The sequence below is a fragment of the Narcine bancroftii genome, chromosome 7 (assembly GCF_036971445.1).
Source record: "Narcine bancroftii isolate sNarBan1 chromosome 7, sNarBan1.hap1, whole genome shotgun sequence".
Taxonomy (NCBI): Eukaryota; Metazoa; Chordata; class Chondrichthyes; order Torpediniformes; family Narcinidae; genus Narcine; species Narcine bancroftii.
Window position 1 is genome coordinate 40730634 of NC_091475.1, and position 23648 is coordinate 40754281.

General features: G+C 42.7%; 2 protein-coding genes across 6 annotated transcripts in view; both read left to right on the forward strand.

Moving 5' to 3' along the window:
- Positions 1-17221, forward strand: part of wwc3 (WWC family member 3) — a 180362-nt gene extending 163141 nt beyond the window's left edge. For 2 of the 4 annotated variants that reach the window (XM_069889742.1, XM_069889743.1), the window contains 6 exons: positions 4850-5024; positions 7640-7804; positions 9172-9264; positions 9781-10011; positions 11074-11201; positions 16929-17206. In XM_069889742.1, the coding sequence (XP_069745843.1) occupies positions 4850-5024; positions 7640-7804; positions 9172-9264; positions 9781-10011; positions 11074-11201; positions 16929-16995 (859 nt within the window). In that variant the 3' untranslated portion in view covers positions 16996-17206. Of the gene's footprint in view, positions 1-4849; positions 5025-7639; positions 7805-9171; positions 9265-9780; positions 10012-11073; positions 11202-16928 lie in introns of all 4 variants that reach the window. The other 2 variants (XM_069889745.1, XM_069889744.1) reach the window with 2 other exon arrangements.
- Positions 17222-18007: 786 nt separating this feature from the next.
- LOC138738802 (H(+)/Cl(-) exchange transporter 4) overlaps positions 18008-23648 on the forward strand; it is an 84378-nt gene continuing 78737 nt past the window's right edge. For both annotated transcript variants that reach the window (XM_069889747.1, XM_069889746.1), the window contains exon 1: positions 18008-18937. The gene's annotated coding sequence lies outside the window, so the exon portion shown is untranslated. The remainder of the gene's footprint in view (positions 18938-23648) is intronic.

The following is a 23648-nucleotide window of genomic DNA, read 5'->3' on the forward strand; positions in this document are numbered from 1 at the left end:
ACTTTCCTGGACCCAGCACATTAATTGCATCATGAAGAAAGCATGTCAGTGCCTCAACTTCCTCAGGAGTTTGCGGACCAGAAACTTGGGCAAGTATCGACAGAGGTGTGGTAGAAAGTGTGCTGTCTGGCTGCATCACGGTCTGACATAGGAACACCAATACCCTTGAGCCTAAAGCCCTCCGAAAGGTAGTGGACATAGCCCACGACATCATAGGCAAAACTCTCCCCACTATTGAGTACATCTACAAGAGACACTGCCATCAGAGGGCAGCAGCAATCTTCAAAGACCCAAAACATTCAGCACACGCTCTCTTCTTGCTGCTGCCATCAGGAAAGAGGTCTCGGAGCCACAAGCTTCTATCATCAGACTCCTCAACGACAAACTCATTCAGACTCATTTAAGTACTCTTGTACCCTTTATTGATTTTCATTTTGTTCTCTCTGTATTGCACAGTTTGTGTAAATTTGTTATCTGTTTACAGTTCTTTATTTGTTTCTGTGTTTATGCTGTGTACAGTATTTTTTGCACTTCCAATTAGTGGTAAATCTGCCGCACCCGCAGGAAAAAGGAATCTCAGGGTTGTATGTACTCTGGCAGTAAATCTGAATCTGAATCCGAAACGTTGGTTACCTTTCACTTCCTATGGATGCTGTGTGACTTGCTAAGTACCTCCAGCACATTTGTGCATTGTTCTTGACCTCAGCATCTGCAGATTTTCTTGTTTAACTTGGATTATGAGCTCGTGTGAAGATGGTTGTTACTCCCACACGAAAGACTGCAAAGATTGTGAGGTGATATCAATTGCAGTTTTTATTATTGTAAGAGGGCTGTTTATGTTAACCATAACAAGGCATTTCACTTTGCCCATAATAGCACAACCAGAGGATATTGTCTCTACTTGAAGAGAGTAGATACAAAAGTAATCTGTCAGGACCTATTTTAGAGAGTGAGTGGTTAACGTTCAGAATAGCCATGCTAGAGAGGTAGTGGAAGTAAATACTGCTTATTTATTCAAAACAAATTGGATAATTTATTGTAAAAATGAGCTCTCCAGAATACATTCCACTAGTAATTTGAGGCATGATTGTACAGGGAGCTTGGTAGAAATGTTTCTCTAATAGTTTCTGAAACTCTTCACCATGTTTGGTTGTGCTTGGTGATGTGTAGAGTGATTGATGGAGGTTTGATTGCTTGCTGTGTTTAGTTTAATCAATGAATGTTGTTACTGTATCAAGCAGGATGGCACAGGGTAAGCAGAAAGCAGTTTAAGCTAAATTATCTGACATGTTCAAGAATGGACACGTGCTGGTTGATCAGTTATGATGGTTAACCCTATGTTGACCTGGGTGTGCCTTTGGGGATATCCAATGTTGTACTAATGACTCTCAGTGGTGTCTTGATGCCATCTATGAAGTGGGGGTTACTCTAGTATGCAGATAACCAGGCTTTACTGTACCTTCATCTTTTCTCAGCAAATAATTCCTAATAATGCACTCGTAACCTGTTCCAGCTAATCACTGAACATGGAACATAGAACAAACAATGCAGCACAAGAACAGGGCCTTCGGCTCATAGAACTAGATGCCCAAATTAAACTAAAACTCTGTGGCTTGCATATGATCCATATCTTTCCATTCCCTTCACATTCACGTTTCTGCCTGAAGCCTCCAAAATGGAACTATTGTATCTCCTTCCACCACAACCCCAGGCAATCTGTTCTCAGTTTTACCCCCCCCCCCCCCACCAACAAATCATCTTAAACACTTGTCCTCCAGTTTGTGCCATTTTTACCCTGGGAAAAATATTCTGACTAGCCCTTTTTCCACTGGCATCCCAGTTAATTGGCCATGCAGCGTCCCAGGATAGGAAGCAGTTTGTGCTGTTTCCATTGGGACGCTGACTTCTTTTCCACTGAACACAACTCATCCCTGGGGATTGAAGAGTCTATCTTCAATTGGAAATTAGTGACTTCCTGCTGTCCTTTTCCCACTAGTTTTATCGGCACCCCAGCTGACACTGGGAATATGGAGTAGGGGTACAGGTCATCAATCCCCGGCCTGAAATGACATAATTTGACTGCTTTCTTCTTCCACTGGATCCTGTCCCAGTTAATTCCCCGTTAATTCCTGGGACAATGTGCCAGTGGAAAAGGGGCTAAATGACTCATAATTTTATGAACTTCTATCAGGTCTTCCCTCAGCATCTGATACTCCAGAGCAAAGAACCCAAGTTTGTCCAACCTAATTATTATAGCTCATGTCCTCTGAATTCGGCAACCTCCTGCAGAAGGAGGTTGAAGGAGCAGAAGGATGCCGTTTGGCCCATCATCCACGCTGCCATTCTGTCATGAGCTGATCCCCTGCCTTCTCCCTGGAACCTTTGATACCCTGGCTATGTAGCTACCTAGCAATCTCTACCTTAAATACAAACAACACCTCCACCATAACCTGACAACCTGCTACCTTCAGAATCAAATCAGTGCAGATTTGCAAGAACATCGCCACAATATCCATTAGCATTGGAGCACCACAGAGCTGGGTACTTAGCCCCCTATTCCACTCACTTTACACCTACGATTGTGTAGCTTGGTAAAACAACAACACCATTTACAAATTTGCTAACAATACCACAGTACTGGGCTGTAAAAAAAGGGGCAATGAGTCACCGTACAGGAGGGAGATTGAAAATTTGGCTGAATGATTCAGATCTCTACAAGAAGTCCAGGTACGACCTGCGGAAGGCTAGCTCAGCAACAAAGAGGCAATTCTGAGGAAAGCTAGAGACAGAGTCAGATACTCACCAGGTATGGCAGGGATTTCAGGCCATTCAGTGAGGCGAAACACCCTAAATGGCTGCAATGCTTCACTTCTCGATGAGTTGAATAAGTTTTATGCTTGCTTTTAAAAAGAGAACTCAATGGTGCATATGGCTGATGATCCTGTGATATCTGTCTCTGAGGCCGACATCAAAACATCATTCAAGAGGGTGAACCCTTGCAAGGCATCAGACCCTGATGGCACACCTGGCAGGGTTCTGAAAATATATGCCAACCAACTAGCAGGAATGTTTACAGACATTTTCAATCTCTCACTGTTGCAGTCAGAGAGATTGAAAATGTTAGCAAAGCTCAGGTCCTGATAGTGGACTTCAGGAGAGCACTACCCAGTCCTCATCAAGGGATCAGGAATGGAGAGGGTCAAGAACTTGAAATTCCTTGGTGTCAAAAACTTTGAAGATCTGTCCTGGGTCCTCCATGTTGATGCAATCGTGAAGAAGGCTCACCAGTGGCTATACTTTGTGAGGAGTTTGAGGAGATTTGGTATGTCACCAAAGACTCTCAAATTTCTACAGGTGTGCCATGGAGAGCATTCTGACTGGATGCATCACTGTCTGGTATGGAGGTACCAATACACAGGACAAGGAAAAAACTCCAGAGAGTTGTTAACTTGCCTGCGACATCTCGGGCACCAGTCTTCACTTTATTAAGGATATCTACAAGAGGCAGTGTTTTAAGAAAGCAGCCTCTCTCCTCAAGGGCCCCCACCACTCAGGCCACACCCTCTTTGCACTGCTACCATGAGGAAAAAGGTACAGGAGCCTGAAGATGAGCACTCAGTGGCGGAAGGACTCTGCCATCAGATTGCTAAATGGACAATGAACTACAGATGCTACCTCACTTCATCCTATTTTCTTGCACAACTTATTTTTTTAAAATGTAATTTGTAGCAGTATTTGCACTGTAATGCTACTGCAGAACAACAAATTTCATGACATGTTCATGACTTGATTCTGAATGGTGTACTAACAATAAACACTCACTCAATGACACCAAAACCAAGGAGCTGATTGTGGGCGTTTGGAAGGGAAAACCAGAATGTACGATCCAGTATTGATTGGGTGGAGATGGTGAGCAAATTGAAATTCCTTGGAGCCACTATCTCAGAGAACCTAACTTGGACTCAACACACAAATGCCATGGTGAAGAAAGCATGTCAATACCTCTGCTTCCTCAGGAGTTTGCACCTGTTCAGTAGGACATCGGAAATCTTGGCAAACATTTGCAGATGTGTCATGGAAAGTGTGCTGACCGATTGCATCACAACCTGGTAGGATACCTCTGAGCAAAAAGCACTGAAAAAGAAAGTGGATACAGCTCAGTAGATCATAGGCTAAATTCTCTGCACCATTGAGAAAATCTACATGGAATACTCCCATCAGAGATCAGTAGCAGTCGTCAAGCATCCGTACCATCCAAGACATGCTCTGTTCTCATTACTGCCATCAGGAAAGAGGTAAAGGTTCCACAAGACTTGTACTACCAGGTTCAGGAACAATTGCTACTCCTTCACCATCAGACTCTTAAATGACACTCATTCAGAGACTCCTTTAAGGACTTTTACTTTGCACATTATTTTTTACTGAATTTTTTTTCTGCATTTGCAGTGAATTTGTTTGCATTTCTCTCTCTTTTGTACATGCATCTTTTCTTGCGTACAGTTGTTTTCACTACTGAGGAGTAGAAATTCTGCTGGGGTGCAGAAAAAAGAATCTCTGGGTTAAATATGATGTCACATGTATGTACTCAGGCAATAAATTAGAACTAACGCCTCTATATCCTTCCTGTAATGGAGTGACCAGAATTTATCACAGAGCTAAAATTAAAATTTATTAGGGCTACAGCATGATTAATAATGGTTGACATTGCATCTCTTTTGAAAAAACTTCCTCATTTTAATAGTGTTATTGAATTATTGACAACAGGGAAATGTTAATGTGTTTGCAGTCACTGAGTTATGCAAATGCTGACAGATTGATATTGAAGGGTGTGGTGGCTTCCTTTTCCTAGGAGCTGGCAGGCAGAGTCAGTGGACAGTGGGTGCAGCAATAGTGCCCAGCTGAGCCCACAGTATCCTCTGGTGGAGCAATTAAGCTGTGTGGATGGAAACGTGGGCCCATTGCATGAACTGGCAGATAAAGTGAGCCAGTTTGCTTCGATCAAAATGAAAGCTGCACGAATGAAGGTAAGTATTCTGCTCCGACCATGAACTACTTGATGTTTGCGTCATCTGCTATTCCACTTGAGACAGTCCATTTTAGACCACTTGCAATCTCGGAATAGTGAACTTGGAATAGTGTACCTATTTTTAATGTAGAATCTTGGGGCAGCACTTGATAATGTTTCAAAATGTCTTGCATGTAAAGCATTAGTTGGACATATGCTTTGTAGCCAGTGAAGCTATTTAGATGGCATTAGTTGCCAATTACCAGTAGGTTCTGGCTCCATGGGTCTCTTTATCTTCAACAATGCATAATTGCTCAGTGTATGTTGCTGGCCAACTCTGAGCCCTTTTGCTCTCTCCCCCCAGCCAAAGAAATGGCAATTTCAACCTTGCAAGTTTACGATCCTATCTCCAGTTTCCCTTTCCAAAATGTTTGAACATGCTGTCATCACCAGAACACTTCCACGGCACAAAATCATTTTTCTCAAAGTAACCTGAGGTTCTGTGTGACTGTGATTGGCAGTCTATTCCTTGTTATCCTTCCTGACTAGTGTACAATTTTATATTCTCCTCCAGTTCCTCTTTACTGTTGTCCAGGCACACCAGACTATCCTTGCTTTGTTCTGTTTTCACCGTGAGGACTAGAGAATTACCTGCAATGGTTTCTCTTCCTGTTCTCTCACAGTTTCCTCTGGTGTTGCTCATTCATTTCTGCTTTGCTCAGTTTCCATTTCCTTGACACGTTGATCACAAATCCCCATCTCCACTTTTCGCACTGTTGAGTCCTCTGCATCTGTAACTGTTGACCAATGTGCAATACGAGTTGAGAAGACATTGGTCCCCAACCAAATTGGAATGATAAACACTATTGAGTTCCTATTTCACACACCACTTCCTGACTGCCAACGCCATCTCTCTCCAACTTTCTGAAACCAAGCAATGTTGTTTGCAGCTTTGGACAGGTATTTGATCCGGATAAAAATGTTTTAGACTACTCCATTTTCACCTTCTACCCATCTGCAGCAACTGAAACATTCACCCATACCTTGCGATGACTCTGCCTCCCTTCTTCCACCCCTATAAACTTAACTGAACCCTGTTGCTTGTATCTAACAAATTCATCCTCACTCCTGTGTTGATGAGCCTTATTGACTTTTGAATGACCTGAGTTTAAACTTCTCATCATTATTTTCCAATCCTTCTGCAGTACCACATTACTGTGTTCTCTCTGTCACTGAGGTCTAGATCCTGCCTCTGGAGCATTTTCAATAGAATGCCTTCAGCTATCTAGCCAAGTTCTGGCAATTTTCTCCCTAATTCTCTTTTTGTCTCCATTCCTGTTCCTTGGCTCATTGACTTCCTCTTGTGTCAAGTTTCGATCGATAATGGCGTGGGCATTTCACAAATGCAGGATGTTGTTACATCACAGCCTTAATCTCATGTGTGCTCTGTCATTGTTCTAGTTAGGGAGAGGAATATTTGAATATTTGGCTCTACTTAATCATAATTTAACACGGGTGGAGGTTTTTGGTGAGTTTAGGCCTTGAGTGGAAAGAGGCCAGTTTAATTCCTGTTCTAGGCACCTGCTGCTACTTAGATGATCCTTTGTGGCAGAAGATGGTTTTTTTTTGGTTCTGAGGTCATTGGTGGGGCAGGATGTGCTTGATGTAGAATTTTCTCTGCCCTTTTGGAAACCATCTGCCACCATGGAGTTTGGAGTAGCATGCTTGCTTCAGCATGCTTTGTGTAACTAAAGCCTCAATGTTGACCTGAGAGAGGACACTGATTTAGGTTTGCTTCACCTGCCAATGGATTTGGAGGGTTTTTTGGAGAAGGCATAATTGATATTTTTACATATAGCGACACCAGTTAGAAAACCACATGGTAGCTTGTGGGCCATTATAGCAAGGGGATTTGAATCCCAGAGGAGGGAAGACTTGAACTAATTGCTGGGGTTCTGATGAGACCATTTCAACAAGGTGTTCAGGTCACACACCTAAGGAAAGGTACACTTGGGATGGAGGGTATGCAGCTCCAAGCTGCTCTATGGTTTGTCTTGGAAGGAAAGGATAAACACTCTAGGCCAATGGTCTCCAGATATTAGAAGAATGAGAATGAAATGTACAAAGAAAATTATGGAGCTCAACAGGGAGATTGAGGGATAATGTTTCCCTGAGCTAGGTTATATAGAATCATGGGTCTTTCTCAAAAATGGTTGGCTACTCTGAAATTCCATCATCTGGAGGGTAGTGAATCTTTTGGAATTTTCTACCTGAGAAAACTATGCCAGCACAGTTCCTTCAAGACAGAGGCTGACGTTTTTAATGCAAAGGGAATCAAAGGTTATGGGTTAGTGCAGGAAAGTGATACCCTGAGGTCAAAGTCCAGCCATGATCTTATTAAAGGTAGAGGGACTAGAATGGCCCATGCCTGATTCTGTTTCCTATGCTCTCAAGACACTGAGGGCTATGCTTCTTACTGCTTCTCATTCACCTCCACAAATCAGGAAGGGTGCAGTTTTGTTTCTGGACTTCACAGCAACAAAGTTATGTTAGAAGCAGCATCATAAATGTTCTTCTCCGTTTCTGAGAGGGTAAAAGTGGGTGACAATGACTGGATACTCTTATTCCTTGCAGGTTGATAAGGAGACCAACACCGAAGAACCTTTTCCTGAAGAGGTTATGATTCGATCAAAGGAAAGAAGCGGCCGTCGATCACGTGGATCTCCCTTTGTTCGTAGCAGCACCATAGTCCGCTCGCAGACGTTTTCGCCAGGAGCTCGGAGTCAGTATGTCTGTCGGGTCAGTAGGCAGTCAGCCAAGCTGTAATGCCATGAAGAGCACAATTCATCATCTGTGCCCTGAAAGGATATCTTTTCACTTTAGTTATTTTGGCAATATAAAGAAAATTGTCATAACCCTCTAAAGATACCTGGATTCCTTATAATTAACTCCTAGGACATCAACACAAGATAGATAAATAACATGAGGGCATAAAATCTTATTCATTTCATTTTTTCATTATTTTTGGGATGAATGAGAGGTTATTTGTCTCCCGCACACCTAGCTGAGTCTCTTTGCTATCCAGTTGTATGGGAGGATGGTGCTCATTGGGAATGGATGGGAAGGAGACCAGTGGGGATAGAATAACTGATTGAAATTATGTGATTGATAGTCCCAGCTAAATGTGCATTATGAGTTACTAATTAATTGGGTGCCATGCAGAGAAAAGAATTCTAACCTAATCTTAGCTGGAACTAAGAAATTGTTAAGTCTCTTTTAGTATTATATCATCTAAACCACACTAGAAAAGGTAGCATTTAATGCTTGGGTAGCTGACTGCTATCATGCCACAAGCAAAATCTCCAGGGTCAGTGATTTCAACCTGGCTGAGTTAACATTAACTGTGAATTAATTTTAACCAAAGCTGCTTGCCATTAGTTCCATACACTTAACCAAAGTTGAAATTATCCGCACTGTAAAATGAGCACATTGTTCCATCCTGATGCTTTCCAGCTCTTTGGGGATTGTGTTGAATCATCTCTAACATTGCATCCATCCAATGATGGGCATTTACAAGAGGCTGGAAATGGAGGTTGAGAAAAGTTTCAGTGGGATCCAGGTTGGAGAAGATTATGGAGATGGGGGGAGAGGCAAGGTCATGAAGGCATCTGAACATAACACTTTGGTTGCTTAGAGTCTGTGCATTCACTGGTAGGAGCACTTAAAGAAATTCACTCATAACCAATTAAAACTAGTGAGGATGTGTATCACTGGTGCATTCACTACTAATTGCTAATAAGTCATTGAATCTTTGCCCTGTAACAGTTTAATTGTAGTAAAACACGGAAGTCTCCAGACTCCTTGTATGATACTTTGACGAAGGGCTCAAGCCTGAAACGTTGGTTATGTTTCTTTATCTTTGCTTCATAAAGTTCACTGTTTGACCTGCTGAGTTACTTCAGCACTGTGATTTTTACAGTTTAATTTTAACATGAATATAATGAGGGACACCAGAGCTGAAGCTGTGTATTAGAATGCAACACCCAAGCATTGCATTTAGCTGCTGGAAAGAGTGTTATGAGTTCACAACTGAAATTAGAAAGGAGCCTTTATTAATTTATCAAGCCAAACTGTGCTGTTATTTATAACTTTGTTTCTCATTGCAGCTGTACCGAAGTGACAGTGACAGTTCAACACTTCCAAAAAGATCACCATTTATCCGAAATGCTTTGGAGAGATGCACTCTGCGTTATAAGCAGGTAAGTTTGGAATGGAGCATCTGTTTCAAGAGTCCAGTGGGAGACAGTGCCCATTGGAGTCACGTGGTGTGATTGGAGCATCAGAGCTGCTGTTGTTGGCCTGGAAGAGGACATGTGTTTGAAGGGTAATGTGGAGACCACTTTGGCAGCATCCCTCTCCTGACCATTGCTTTCCAGTGGATCACTGTGGGTACAGCAGGCTGAATAATAGAATTGTGCCTTTGATTTGTTCTGAATGCTTCTGTAATGCAACCTATAAGCTTGATTGCTGTAAGAATTAATTTTCCTTGGCAATATGAAGAGCTTCGACCAATCCAAATTATAACATTTCTGCAACAGCCATTAGTTCGAAGAATTGTCATTTGAAGTTGGTTTAAGCTCATTAGATGTACAAATGGAAGTTACTTGTGACTTGGAAGATTGTTCAAGAGTTGTGATTTGGATTTTAAAATGCTCATTAGTAATGCAAATTAATTTCTTGGGAAATTCTACTGGATTTTTGTTGGCGTATTTCAGCCATCCTTCAAAACTTCACTAGTTGAACATCCCACACGGACATCCCTGGACTTGGAGCTGGATCTCCAGGCATCCAGGACAAGGCAGCGGCGATTGGATGAGGAGCTGAGTGCACTGCGGGAGCTAAAACAGCGCCTGCAGGAAAGCAGGAGTCGGGGAAAAGTTGACTTGCCTCAGTGGATCCTAAGAGATGAGCGATTCCGCAACTTGTTGAAGGAAGCAGAGAGACAGGTGCGTGGAAAATGCTTTGTCAATACAGTAAGTCATATTTATTGTGACTTTTTAACATATTTTACACATTTCTTGACAAACTAGGTTGAAGGGCTAATGAGGGAGCCTTGCAATGATGAAGCATTAATCTGTCTATCCTTTTTGCAAATGTTTTCTTGCTTTTCTCTGTTTTATAATTTGGAAGTGGACAGGCCCTTCAGTCCACAATGTTGTGCTGACCTATATAAATCTGCTCCATGGACAATCTAACCTTTTCCTCCCTCACAGTGCATAACCCTCCATTTTTCTTACATCCATGAGCCTATCTAAGACTCCCTATTTGTAACAGCCTTAATCACTCCCCCCAGCATTCTGTGCGTTTTTTTTTAAAACACTAACTTTGCCATCTCCCCTAAATGTTCCACTACTTATCTGAAACAGATTTAATTTGGGTATGTTCAGTAAAAGGAGATCAGAAACCAGGACAGCACCGAAACCAGGTCAGCATGAGATGGTTGTTAATTTTCTGGGTGGATTGAAATTTAGATAATATTGTTGAAGTTAATATGTCACAGGTCTGCATTGACCTTGAGAGATTGAAGGTTGGAACAACTTTAATTGACAAAAATTGGATAACTAATCAAAGAAACATATCCGTCTTTATTAATATAATTTGAAATTCCATTACTTCCAGGTATTTATTGGCTTTTTAATTTTGTGATCTGTGTTGCTGCCAGATGTGTAAGATTCCCAAACACCTTTCTTAGGAAGAGAAGTTGAGGTGGTTTCTCTTTCCTAGGACTTTGGGAGGGAGAACCAACCCTTGGGCAGGCCACAGGAAGAAAAAGTAAAATGAGCCACCTACGCTTTTACAGTGTGGTGGGGTTTGCCAGAACTGTCTGCTATGGGCCTGGAATGCATCACCCTCTGGCTTGGAGGCAGGACTGTGTTCCTGAGCCAAAGCTTGCTCTGCAAGTGTTGTAGCTGGCATAAAAATCAGATTCCATTTGCATCTGTCCAGAAATTTTACAGTGCGTTTACTTGCAGTGAAGTAAGTGCTTTCTCCTTTGAAACCATTTTCAGGCAAAGCAAACAAAGTCAGAACAGCGTCAAGAGCAAGCGGCTGAGAAAATGTTGAAAAAAGCAGCAAAGGAAGTGTATCAGTTGCGAGGACAAAGCCAAAAGGAACCATTGCAGGTTCAGTCCTTCAGGTACAAATGAGCACACTGTGGTTGACGGTTGTATATACTTGAAAACCTCACAAAGATAAGCGTATACAGAGCCGTTGTCATACCCACACTCCTGTTCGGCTCCGAATCATGGGTCCTCTACCGGCACCACCTACGGCTCCTAGAACGCTTCCACCAGCGTTGTCTCCGCTCCATCCTCAACATCCATTGGAGCGCTCACACCCCTAACGTCGAGGTACTCGAGATGGCAGAGGTCGACAGCATCGAGTCCACGCTGCTGAAGATCCAGCTGCGCTGGATGGGTCACGTCTCCAGAATGGAGGACCATCGCCTTCCCAAGATCGTATTATATGGCGAGCTCTCCACTGGCCACCGTGACAGAGGTGCACCAAAGAAAAGGTACAAGGACTGCCTAAAGAAATCTCTTGGTGCCTGCCACATTGACCACCGCCAGTGGGCTGATAACGCCTCAAACCGTGCATCTTGGCACCTCACAGTTTGGCGGGCAGCAGCCTCCTTTGAAGAAGACCGCAGAGCCCACCTCACTGACAAAAGGCAAAGGAGGAAAAACCCAACACCCAACCCCAACCAACCAATTTTCCCTTGCAACCGCTGCAATCGTGTCTGCCTGTCCCGCATCGGACTGGTCAGCCACAAACGAGCCTGCAGCTGACGTGGACTTTTTACCCCCTCCATAAATCTTCGTCCGCGAAGCCAAGCCAAAGATACTTGTTTGGTGAAGTACTTGTTGCATTAAGGCACTACAAACAGGACCAAAAGTGGCAAAGGTTTTGCCCTTGGTGAGGTTGACAATAACTGTTTTTGGATAAATAGGACTTGGGAATGTAGCTTTTCCATAAAGCTCCTTCAAGTGCCATTTGGATATTGTGCTCTAGTTTCTGATCCGGAGACACGACACATCCAGTTATCCCAGGCTGATAGCTTTGAACTGAATAGCAAAATTGTGAGGACTTTAAATACGGGTTACTAAAGAGACTGTTTCTTGTGCATCAGCTGTTAAAAATGATTAAGCCTATGTCACACAATGATGTCATTTAAAATTAACCTTAAATTGCCAGTGGCCTTGGAAGATTCACCTCTTTTGAAGCTGTGTATATTTGTGATGTTCCCCCTTGCAATGGCGACACAGTTAGCGTAGCGGTTAGCACAGTGCTCTTACAGCACCAGTGACCAGGGTTTGATTCTGGTGCTGTCTTTAAGGAGTTTGAAGATTCTCCCCATGACCTATTCAGGTTTCGTCTGGGTGCTCTGGTTTCATCACACCCTCTCAAAACATTCGGTTTGTAGGTTAATTAGTGCATTTGGGCTCGTGGACCAGAAGCCCCTGTGATCATGCAGTAACTCAGAATTAAATGAGAAGCTAGTTCCTTAAACTGAGTATCTTGCCAGATCGTCATTATTTATTTATATAATTGGAACTTTAGAAAATAAAAGATCACGTGAGGAGAGACTAGGAATGATGCCCAAAAGCTTGTTCACAGAGAGAGGTTCTAAAGTGAGCTATAATAAAGAGAGAGAAAGTTTCATGCTTAAACTGCAATTCAGGTACTCCCTGACTTGCGACCTATGCGACTTACGTCCATCTGCACATATGACTGAATTTAAAAAAAATAAGAAAAAGTATAAAATTACACTGTTTATGTTTTATTTGACAAGCTGTAACAGATACAGGGCATGTAAGAACCAAAATGTGTGCACTACCTTGTTAATTGGCGGGCTGGGTGCAGCCATCTTGATTTCTGTGTGCATGCATGAGTCTTTGGTTAGCGCATGTATTGGAGTTCGGCACATGCACGAGAGCTAAGGGCGCGAATTTAATATTGTTAGGACGGTTGACTCTTGTGGATGCGCCAACTGATCTCCAATACATGAACCCACTGTGCTTGCGCCTACTGAAGACTTGCGCTCAGGAACCAAGATGGCTGCAGCCAGCCTACAGACCCTGGGACACCGATCAACAAGGTAAGGAGGCAATTCTGACATGCGTCCACTCCGAGATACGACTGGCCATCCAGAATGGAACACGGTGTATGTCAGGGAGTACCTGTATTATTAAAACATTGCACCTCTGAATAAGTATGAAAGAGGATTTGAAACGTATATTTCTCATTTATATCTTTTACTTATCCTATTTCTCTGAACATTGTTTTTTATTTTTTATTATAAATATATATTATAAATGCACATTTCCTCTGGTACCTTTAGTGGAGTTAGGAACAATAAACTACACTTCAAACTTCTAAATTGTTACTATCACTTATTATGGGTATATCCCTGTTTTGAAAGAGGCAGCCACTGGCTCCTGCTCCCTTCTTTCCCTCTACCTCCACTTTGATTTCTTTCCCATATATTTTGTCATGTTCCTTTCTAAAAATTAATATTGGTTTACTCCCATGACTTTTTCATGCAATATATTCTATATAGGAACAACCCACTGCATAAAACAAAAATTCTTTTCCTCTCCACTGTAGATTATTGGCATTATTCTAAAATCAGTCTTCTCTAATTATCAATTAATTTGCCAGTCCCTAATGGCCTTTTTTATTGGGATAATGATTAACGTAACCTCTTCAGCACATCACAGCCTCAGACCTGGCAACCTGTATTACCAGCTATACTCACCGGGTTGTAGTATAGCTTCTCAAATGCCAATATTTACATTTCTGTTGGTTGAGGAAGAGAGGGGAATAAATTCTACTCTCTCTGAATGACTGTGCTTACTTGGGGTGGGAGGGGAGGGGGTTGGGGGTGGAATCTTAAAGATCTCAACAACATCATCAGTGACATGTAAGGAATCTCTTAGTTTCAAGAAAACAATGACCAGCTTTTCATTTAGCAAGTGCTGGTGGTCATTAATTCACAATCTCTGACTGTAGTTCACTCGTACCCTTGCCGAATATTTTGTGTGAGAAAGGTACTGAATCGATGTCTCATTGATAGTTCACCATCATGCTCTTCTGAGGAATTATCTCCATTACAAATAAATCTAATTATGAGCTTTAGCTTGAATGTCATGATGTGACAGGGCCTTGCCTGCTTTGAGGAAGTATAGTAGAATGTAGAAGGTATCCCAGTGGAGTTTGGAATATGCAAAGGATTTTATTCTAGTTATCCTGATGCAAGCACAATTAAAAATAATGTGAGAAAGTATCAGTATCACTTGGCATTGCTCTGTTTTATTTAATCTATCTATACCTTGATATGAAGTCACACAGTTCTAATGCTTCTACAACCAGGTGCTTTACTACATATGGGGGAAAATAAACATGCTTAAAGCTCTTTCCTTTGAATGAAAACTGCTGACAATCTTCAGAGGTTCATGTAGCATCTGTGAAAGCAAAGGGATAGTTGCTGTTTCGGGTCAAGACTGTGCTTCATAACTGAGAGTGTGGCGGGAGGATAGCCTGTATAAAAAGGTGAGAGGGAGAGGTGGGACAGAGGTCAGTAGGTGATTGGTGGAACCAGATGAGGGGAGTGATGGGCAGATTGTGGCTGGTGGGGGTCTGAGGGGATGTTGAGACAGAGGCTGGTTGTTGACAGGTGGACCTATATAAGGGAGTGATGCTGGGCAGGTGGGAAAGGGTGACGTCCAGGTACCGGGGGGTGGGTGTGGGGGGGGGGTGCAAGTGGTAAGCAAAGGGAGAGAAACCTTGAAGAGACTGGAGGGAGTGAGAGAGGAAAGAGGAAAATTCAGTGTTCATGGCAATATTTATAGTTACAGGCTAAGAAATGTTGATCTCCTAGTTTGTGTCTTCTCACCATGGCAGTGGAAAAGATTGATGTGGGAATAGGAGATAAGTTGAAATGATGTGCAACTGGAAGCACAGGATGGTCATTACAGACAGAGCAAGTCAGTCACCTAGTCTGTCATATATGGAGCATTGAATTTAGCAGATGAGGAGAGAACAGATGCAATCTCTCCCTCATCTGGAAGGGCTCTCTAGGTCCCTCTATGGTGGTGAGGTGATGGGATGGGACAAGGGATCAGTAAGGGTAAGATGGAAAGGATGAGTGGACTTGGGGGTAATGGAAAGAGTGATCCCTGTGGAAAGCAGATAAGAGCTGAGAAAGGTGAGGATATGGCTGATGATGGGATCCCATTGGAGCTTGTGGAAGTGGCAAAGATTAATGGGCTGGATGCAGAGGCCAGTGGAGTGAAAGATGAGGACCAGTGGATCTCGGATGAAGGAAGGTGACGACATTTTGCAGGAATTGAAGGAAATTAATGTGAAGGCACCATTAACCATGGCAGAAGGGAAGCAGTGATTCACAAAGAAGAACATTTCATAAATCCTAAAGTGGAAAAACTCCCCTTGATATCAGATGTGATACAGAGAAACCGAGAAAAAATGATGACGGCATAACAGGAGGAAGAGTACAGAGGAGGTACTGTAGCTAAGGGAATTGGTGGGTTTATATAGCTAACAATCAATAGTTTATCTCCCCAAGATGAAGATTGAGAGATCTAGAAAAGAAAGAAATATTGGAAAGAATCCAGATAAATTTAAGAGCATGGTGGAAGTTTGTGGGGAAAGGTAATGAAAATGACTTTCTACACGAGTGCAGGAAATTGTCAATATAATGGAGAAAGAGTTGGGGTGGCGTCGGAGTAGGTTTGGAACAAGGACTGTTTCACAAAGCCAACAGAAAGTTGGCCTTGGTTAGGGCCCATGCAAGAGGCTACGGCTACATTATTGATTTGTTGAAGGTAAGAACCAATTCTTGTAAAGCAGATGAGTGTTAGTGGAAGGGAATTAGTGGAGTCTTTGGTCCAGAAAAAAGTGGAAGGCCTTAAAGCCTTTCTGATGGGAATGAAAGTGAATGAAGATTGGATGTTTGTGATTAAGATGAGGCAATTATCACCAGTGAATTGTAAGTTGTCAAATGGTGGAGGGTATTTGGAATAGGACGGTGTCCCAGTGGTAGGTGAGAGGATATACTGACAAAAATAGGACAGAGTCAAGGTATGAAGGAATGTTATCTTTGTTCCTTTTAACTCCAAGTTTTGTCAAATCATCTGAATGGAAAATATGATCAAGAGGATGAGGATGTTCCTTATTCTTTGGAGGCGGAGATCCCCGGTCCAAGAATTTGAAGACCCAAATTTTAAAGTTCTAGGTCAGTGGTTCTCAACCTTTTTTTTCCACTCACATTACCACTTTAAGGATTCCCTTTGCCATAGGTGTCCTGCGATTATTAACGGCTTGCTTAAGGTGGTGTGTGGGTGGAAAGAAAAAGTTTGAAAACCACTGTTTTCAATGACCTCATTGACTTGTTATGTGCACGGTTTCATAACTCCAAAGGAAATAGGCCAATGACCATTTTTCTCAAGCAAAATACTCAGTAACAATTGGGTCTAGAGCTGTGATTCTCAACCTTTTCTTCACACTTACATTCCATCTTAAGCAGTCTCTTACTAATCATTGAGCAGTGATGGCACAGGGATTACTTAAGGTGGTATGTGAGTGGAAAGAAAAAGGTTGAGAACCACTGCTGGAGGTCAAAGGGGATAGGAATTAAAAGTCAAGTTTTTGATGGTAAGAACAAGTTCCTTTTGCTGAGAATTTGGCTGACACCATGGATCAGCCTCATGGGCTACTCTCATCACGAATATTGCATCTGATGTCCACTATTTCAGCCCCTGCACCACCTGTAAATTGGAATTATGGACTGGCACTGCAAGCATCTTGGACTTTGAAAATGATCTAAACTTTTGTTTTATTACAGAGAGAAGATGGCATTTTTCACCCGAGCACGAATCAACATACCTCCTCTGCCAGCGGATGATGTATGACACTTTACTCTATTTTAACTATGAAGTATTTATCAGTCTCAATTTACTTATGTAAAGTTACTAGAAAAAAAGTAAGTGATTTTTATTAAACACTTGTTGTAAGGGTTATTCCTATACACATTTTGTAAAAAGAAAAAAGAAAAAAAAGTTATATACTTGTATTTATATATATATATATACACACACACACACACACACACACACACACACACACACACACGTGTATGTGTGTGTATATATATATATGTGTGTGTGTGTGTATATATATTTACACACACACTTGTATTTTTTTATATATATACATATATATATATGTGTATACTTGTGTGTGTACATATGTATGTGTCTGTGTGTGTTTTATATATACATACATACATATACACACACACTTCCAGAAGTGCAACGAGGCACTGTTTTTCCTTGTGAAATTAACATCTCTGAAGGAACGGTATTATGTAAAAGATCAAACAAAGCTGTTGTATATCTTTTTTTCATTTTCTGTGCACTCTGTATGCGAGCTTAAAAGGCTGGAAGATGGAAACAAGGCCAGCTTAATCATGTCCATTGTAATATAGGCTCCTTATTTAAAAAAATATTTTCCTTGAAGGAAAAGTCTCAGTTTTAGGTGTATTTTAAGACTATAAAGTTCTGCGGTATTTTTGGGTGCACTGGAATGATATCTTAAGCTGGCTTTGTTTCTGTTACCTGATGTGAAAATACTATGCGCTAATTATTAATGTTACTTTAATATGTTTCAAGCCGCACATATATTTTAAGCATTTTATGTTACTCTGTGCTTTTACACTTCGTTGTAACATTGTACTCTTTACCACAAACGTTTATTGTATAAAAAAAGTTCAGTAGTAACATCTTTCAATATTTTTACTATTAAAATAAAAAAAACTTGATCAGTGATTGTAGAGAGGGTGCAGTGAACTTTATTTGCAGAGAATAGCTTGGTTATAAAAATAACTCCTTCACTTTGCATAAATAACATGTTTTCTGTAAATTATTTATACAATTTTTGAGCCTTCTATTGCTGTCCTTCCACCCGAGGGTAAATAATAGAAGTTGCATCAAAGCAGTACTTGTGATAAAGTTCTGTGCAAACTGTACTAGTCCAATGTTCCTGACGTTGTGTCCCTTCACGTGCAATCTCCTTTTTAAAAAAAAATCAAGAACTGAGCAAATGTTTGGAGGAATGATACACCTCAAAATTCCATAGAACGCTAAGATGGGAAGTAGATTGAAATCACAAATAAATGAGAAAGAATGGATGGAATTATGTAGTATTATGAGCTCCCACTTTACAGAGATAATGGGATTATCTCTGTAAGGGATAGTATAGACAGGAGGGACTGAATGGTCATAGTTAACATTTGAACATTTCACAAGCTCCAAGCACAACACAAGTCCAGCCCAGCAATAATTTGATACATTGGAAGAACTGAGGGAAGGTTTGTCACAGTCTGTTCCAGATTCGATACATTTGCAAAGACTTTCCATTCTGACTGCTGGAGAGAAGACAGCTTTTTGAAGCAGCCCTGTGACCAGCCATTTTATGGAATTCAGAGCAAGGCATGCTCTGTGAATGGCTGGGCCTTTTCGGTGGATTGACCTGTACAAGGAGGGTCTTTTCAGAAAGCAAAGTGCTTCATTTTGAGTTTGACTAACAGTGAAGGTCACTTGGAGAGACAGCTTCATTTTGAGTGTGACTAGCAGTGAAGTTACTTGGAGAGTCGGGTGGCAGGGTCTTGGGAGCTTCGTGGAGGCTGCCCAGTTCGAGTCTTGCCAACAAAAGGACCAGGAGTGTTGTGGCCGTAGCTCATGTGGATGGACATTTCTTCAAAGGCAACGCAAGAAGAATTTAGAGTCTGTAGCAGCCACAACTCCAGTCTTCCCATCAGTTCATCATTCATTCTGGGCATCAAATTTCAAATAGGTTAGTCTAATATAATTTTATACATCAATTATAATTGACTCCACAAAAATTATGTAGATTAATCTCAGCTATTTCAGATTTATGTTTTAGGTGTACATGTGAGATTGGAACTATCTTGCATTCTACTTGGCAATGCCCTAAAGTTAGAAATTTTTGGCTAAAGGTGGGTAACTTTTGTTAAGAATTATGGGGGTCAAATTGCCCCAGGATCCAATGTTATTTTTGATGGGTAATATTAAGGTTATAAGACCTAAATTATAATTAAATATGTATCAGATTGAATTTGCGAATTGCTTTAGCAGTTTCTTGGAAAGGTATAGCATTATCATGGAAGTCAGATATAGACTGAGGTATAGAAACTGTTATAGAAGATTACCTATAGTCTGCAAAATAAATTTCATCTGTTCTGGAAAATATTGTGCCCTTATTTACAAAATGTGGGGATGTATGTTTCGAGCTCTCTGAAGGCCCAACTTCTTGGTAACCTCCAATCAGAATTTATGTTATAAATGTTTATCCTGTTTATTCTGTTTCTTTTCTTTTTATTCTTTCTTTCCAATTCTTTTCTCTATTTTTTCTTTCGTAAGGTTTTTTGTAGGGGAGGGAGATGGGAGGGGGGTGGTGGTTTTTTTTTTCTTTTTACATATACCAGATGTAACTTTCTTATATACAATTTTCCAACTTATGTAATGCAATTCATATTGTGGTTTAAAATTAATAAATAAAATATTTTTTAAAAGCCCTTCTATTCTGTGCTGACCACTATTTCGCTAGACCCACTGACCTGTTCCCACTTCATTACCCTTCAGGCCTCTCCCATCCATGTATTTATCCAATCTATTTTTAAAATTCAAGATCAAACCTGCATTCACCACATCAGATGGCAGCTCATTCCACACTCTGAGTGAAGAATTTTCCCCTAATGTTCCCCCTAAACTTTTCCCCTTTCACCTTGAAACTATGTCTTATTTATCTCCCTCAATCTAATTAGAAAAAGCCTACTTGCATCCAGTTTGTCTATACCTCTCATAATCTTGTAAACCTCTATCAGATCTCCCCTCATTCTTCTTCACTCCAAGGAATAAGTCCTAACCTATTTAATCTTTCCCTGTAATTCAACTCCTGAAGACCTAGTAATATCCTAGGAAATTTTCTCTGTACTCTTTCAATCATATTGATATCCTTCCTGTAGACCAGAACTGCACACAATCTTCCAAATGTAGCCTCACCAATGTCTTAAATAACTTCAACATCCCAACTCCTGTACTCAATACTTTGATCTATAAAGGCTAAGATGCCAAAAGCTTCTTTACAATCCTGTCCACCTGCGACGCCACCTTCAGGGAACAGTGTATCTGTATTCCCAGATCTCTCTGCTCCTCTGCACTCTTCAGTGCCCTACCATTTACTGTGTACATCCTACCTTGGTTTGCCCTTCCAAAATCCATCACCTCACATTCCAGCCATCATAAGATTAACAATGAGTGCCAAGAACATTTAGGCTATTAGTCAACCACTCAAATCTTATGTGTGGTGGAAAATAGATGACACAACAACCCCCTTCCCCCCACCGCCCCCCCAACCAGCTCTGATCTGAGCGTCTGATTTGGCCCATGGCTGAGGGTGTTGAGACCTGATCAGATGGGGCCCTATTGGAACACTGACATCCAGAGTTTTTATTGTGGGAAGAGCCAGGAGACTGGAAGATGCAGGTTATAAGAAGGAGGGGTTGTCCTGATCACAATTGGAGGAAATTTGGAGACCTGCATTTTCAATAGGCCTAATTGGAGCAAAAAAAAAGCTACTGGAAGAATTCAGCTGGTTGAGCTGCACTGTGGAGGCAGAGGTACTGAGGATGAAGGTGATTTAGATACGTGGTCAGAGTTGCCTGAAAGACTGTTGTACCAGCAGTATCTAAGGATGTGCGTTTCAGAACTTGGTCTACGCTTCTCCCCGTAGTGATTATTAAAGAGAGCAGGTCATATCATTCACAGTCCTAATGTGAAAATGCCAAGGACTCACACCAGGACGTGCCTGTGCAGTTCTTTGGAGTGACACAAAATAGTTAATTATCACAATTGACTGCAGGAAACAAAATCTATTCTTCTTCAAGCATTCAAATTTCTGCGTAACAGGTTCCCTCTCAATGAAAGCTGGAACTGAAGCAGTTCAGCTCCTCATAATTGAGGGGGGTTGTAGGCTACTAGCATCAAACCACACGAGGCAGAGTGCAGGTAAAACACTAGTTTTAATAAACTGGTATACAGCTAGGCTTTGAAGCCTTGGTCTTGCCTCTGTACAAGCCTAGGCCAGAATGAGGGGGAAGGGATCCCCCCCCACAACCAGGCTTATATACACCTGGTGACCTAGTGGTGTAATGACATCATGCATGACATGCCACCACATTCACCCCCCCTTACAAAATTGTGACTGGCCCTCCGCCCCCCCCCCCCCCACCTCCTCTGTCTCTTTGCACCCATTCATAAGTCCAGTATTTGACGCGGTTTCCTCTTCTTTCTGGATCATCGGGGGCCAGGGTGGGGGAGGTGGGGGTGCCAGGCCCTGGGGGTCTGCCCAGGGCGTGGGTATGGTGCGTGGTGCAGGGCTTTCTGCCCAAGTGGGTGTGTTTGTCTCCCGCTCTTCATGCTGCTCCATGGTGGAACTGCGTTTTACACTCCTCTCAGATGGGGCAACCCCTGCTTACCATCCGTACCTGCTCCACTGAGAATGGGAGGTTTTGGGCCTGACAAAGTGGAAGAGCCTCTCTACTCTCAGGTAGCCCAGCTCATTGTGCAAGCTCTGCAGCTGGGACATGTGATTAAGGGCCGCACAAGTGCCCTTGGATAATTCGTCTGAGGGCTCATTGAGACTCCCTGGACGGTATAGGATGTTGTAGTTGTACATCGACAATTCTATCCTTCAGCGCAAGATTTTATTGTTCTTTATCTTTCCCCTGTTCTGGTTATCAAACATGAACGCCATGGATTGTTGGTCCGTGACAAGTGGTTGCCCTTAGTCACATGGTTGTTAGATGCCATTAGGATCTGATGGTCACTGGGATACGTTTTTAACGCGAGGTGTTCTACTAACCCTTGGTCTATAAAGCTCTCTGTACTCCCACTATCCACCAAACAATTTACAGTAGCCCAGTTAACCTTACTCCTAACGGTCGCGTCCAATAGGTTGTGCGGACTCGCCTGATTCAGTCATAATGAGGCCAGCCTGGCGCTTGCTCCATTCTGACAGGAGCTTTCATCCCAACCTCGATCGTAGTACTCAGTACCGAAGCCGTCATCTGGTCACTGTGTCCTCTGCCTGGCGTCCCAAGGTGGCCGACAGCACATGGTGGCACTCTGCTTCGTCTTGCCAAAACATTTGCATGAGAGAGGGCTTTGGCGGGAGCCTTGAGGCTTCTGCATACTTTTGCATGATGACCCTTCTTTCCACACCTCGAGCAGTTCTTAGCTGGACAGTGGGCTCTGGGGTGCTTTAGCTGCCCACAAAAAACGCACTTGGAACAGTCTAATGAGGCAGTTGCTACGGAATGTTGCCCTTGTTCACCCGTGCACCTCTCCCTGTAAGTGGCCCACGAGTCCGGCTCAGTGTACTCCTTTAGCTCTCTCCTAGAGTTTTCCAGAGCCTCCGCAATGGTTTCAGCCTCATCTAGCCTCACTGTCTCCTTTTCCAACAGCCTCTGTCTAATCTCCGTTGACCTGACCCCGATTCTGTCTCTCACCAGGTCGTCTGCGTATTCTTGGGCAGATACTGTCTTAAAATTGCAAGCCCTTGCCAAAACCTTTAGTACGAGTTTAAAGACTCTAACAGACTCCCCTGCTTGCTGTGACCTGATCTGTGCCTGGAGTGCAGCTCACTGTATCCCCTATTATAATGTCTTTGCAGAGTGTCCATTGCTTCCCGGTATGACTTGGTGTCCTGAATTAATGAGTACGGACGATCTCCCAGCTGAGCCAGCAGTAGCATCAGCATTTCCTCCTCTGACACTCCCTCTACTCCTGCATAATTTAAAAAACACCTATACCACTGGCCCAAATGCATGCTCGCACTGGGGGTTCTGGGATCCAGGTCAAGCTTCTCTGGCTGTACCTGTGGTTCGATAGCTGGGGGGTAGGCACGTGCTGGACCTGATCCCTCTCGCACGTGGTCGCTCGCCCCTGCGGAGATGAGGGCCCCCTCCAGGGAATTGAAGACGATTGGGGGTGGCTCTGGGTTAACAGCCCGTCCCCCCCGATCCTGCCGGTAAACTGCGATCAGCAAGGCAACTTGCTGTATGCCCTTCACCTGTGTCTGGCATGACTCCTGGTAGTACACCAGGTACCCCGCGTGCTGCCCCAGTGAGTTCACAAACGGGTAGGGGACTCTGCTGCTCATTACTTGTCCTGGGATCCCATGTGCTCCACGGCTGATCCTGGTCCCGGTGAGTTCGTGAACAGGTAGGGCACTCTGCTGCTCGTTACCTGTCCCGGGGGTGTTTCTGACCCCTCCAAAATCCACCATGACTGTGGGGTGGGCTCCCCCCTCGCTCTCGATCCTGATCTCGCAGCTTTCTGGCTGGTCCGTTTTTGGCTGCATGTGCGCAGGGCCCATTTCCGTTCCTGGGTCCCTGAGTTGGACCTCGGCTGAGTCGAGGTCTAGCGGGGCGTCCATTAAATTGTAGGCTACTAGCATCAAACCACATGATGCAGAGTGCAGG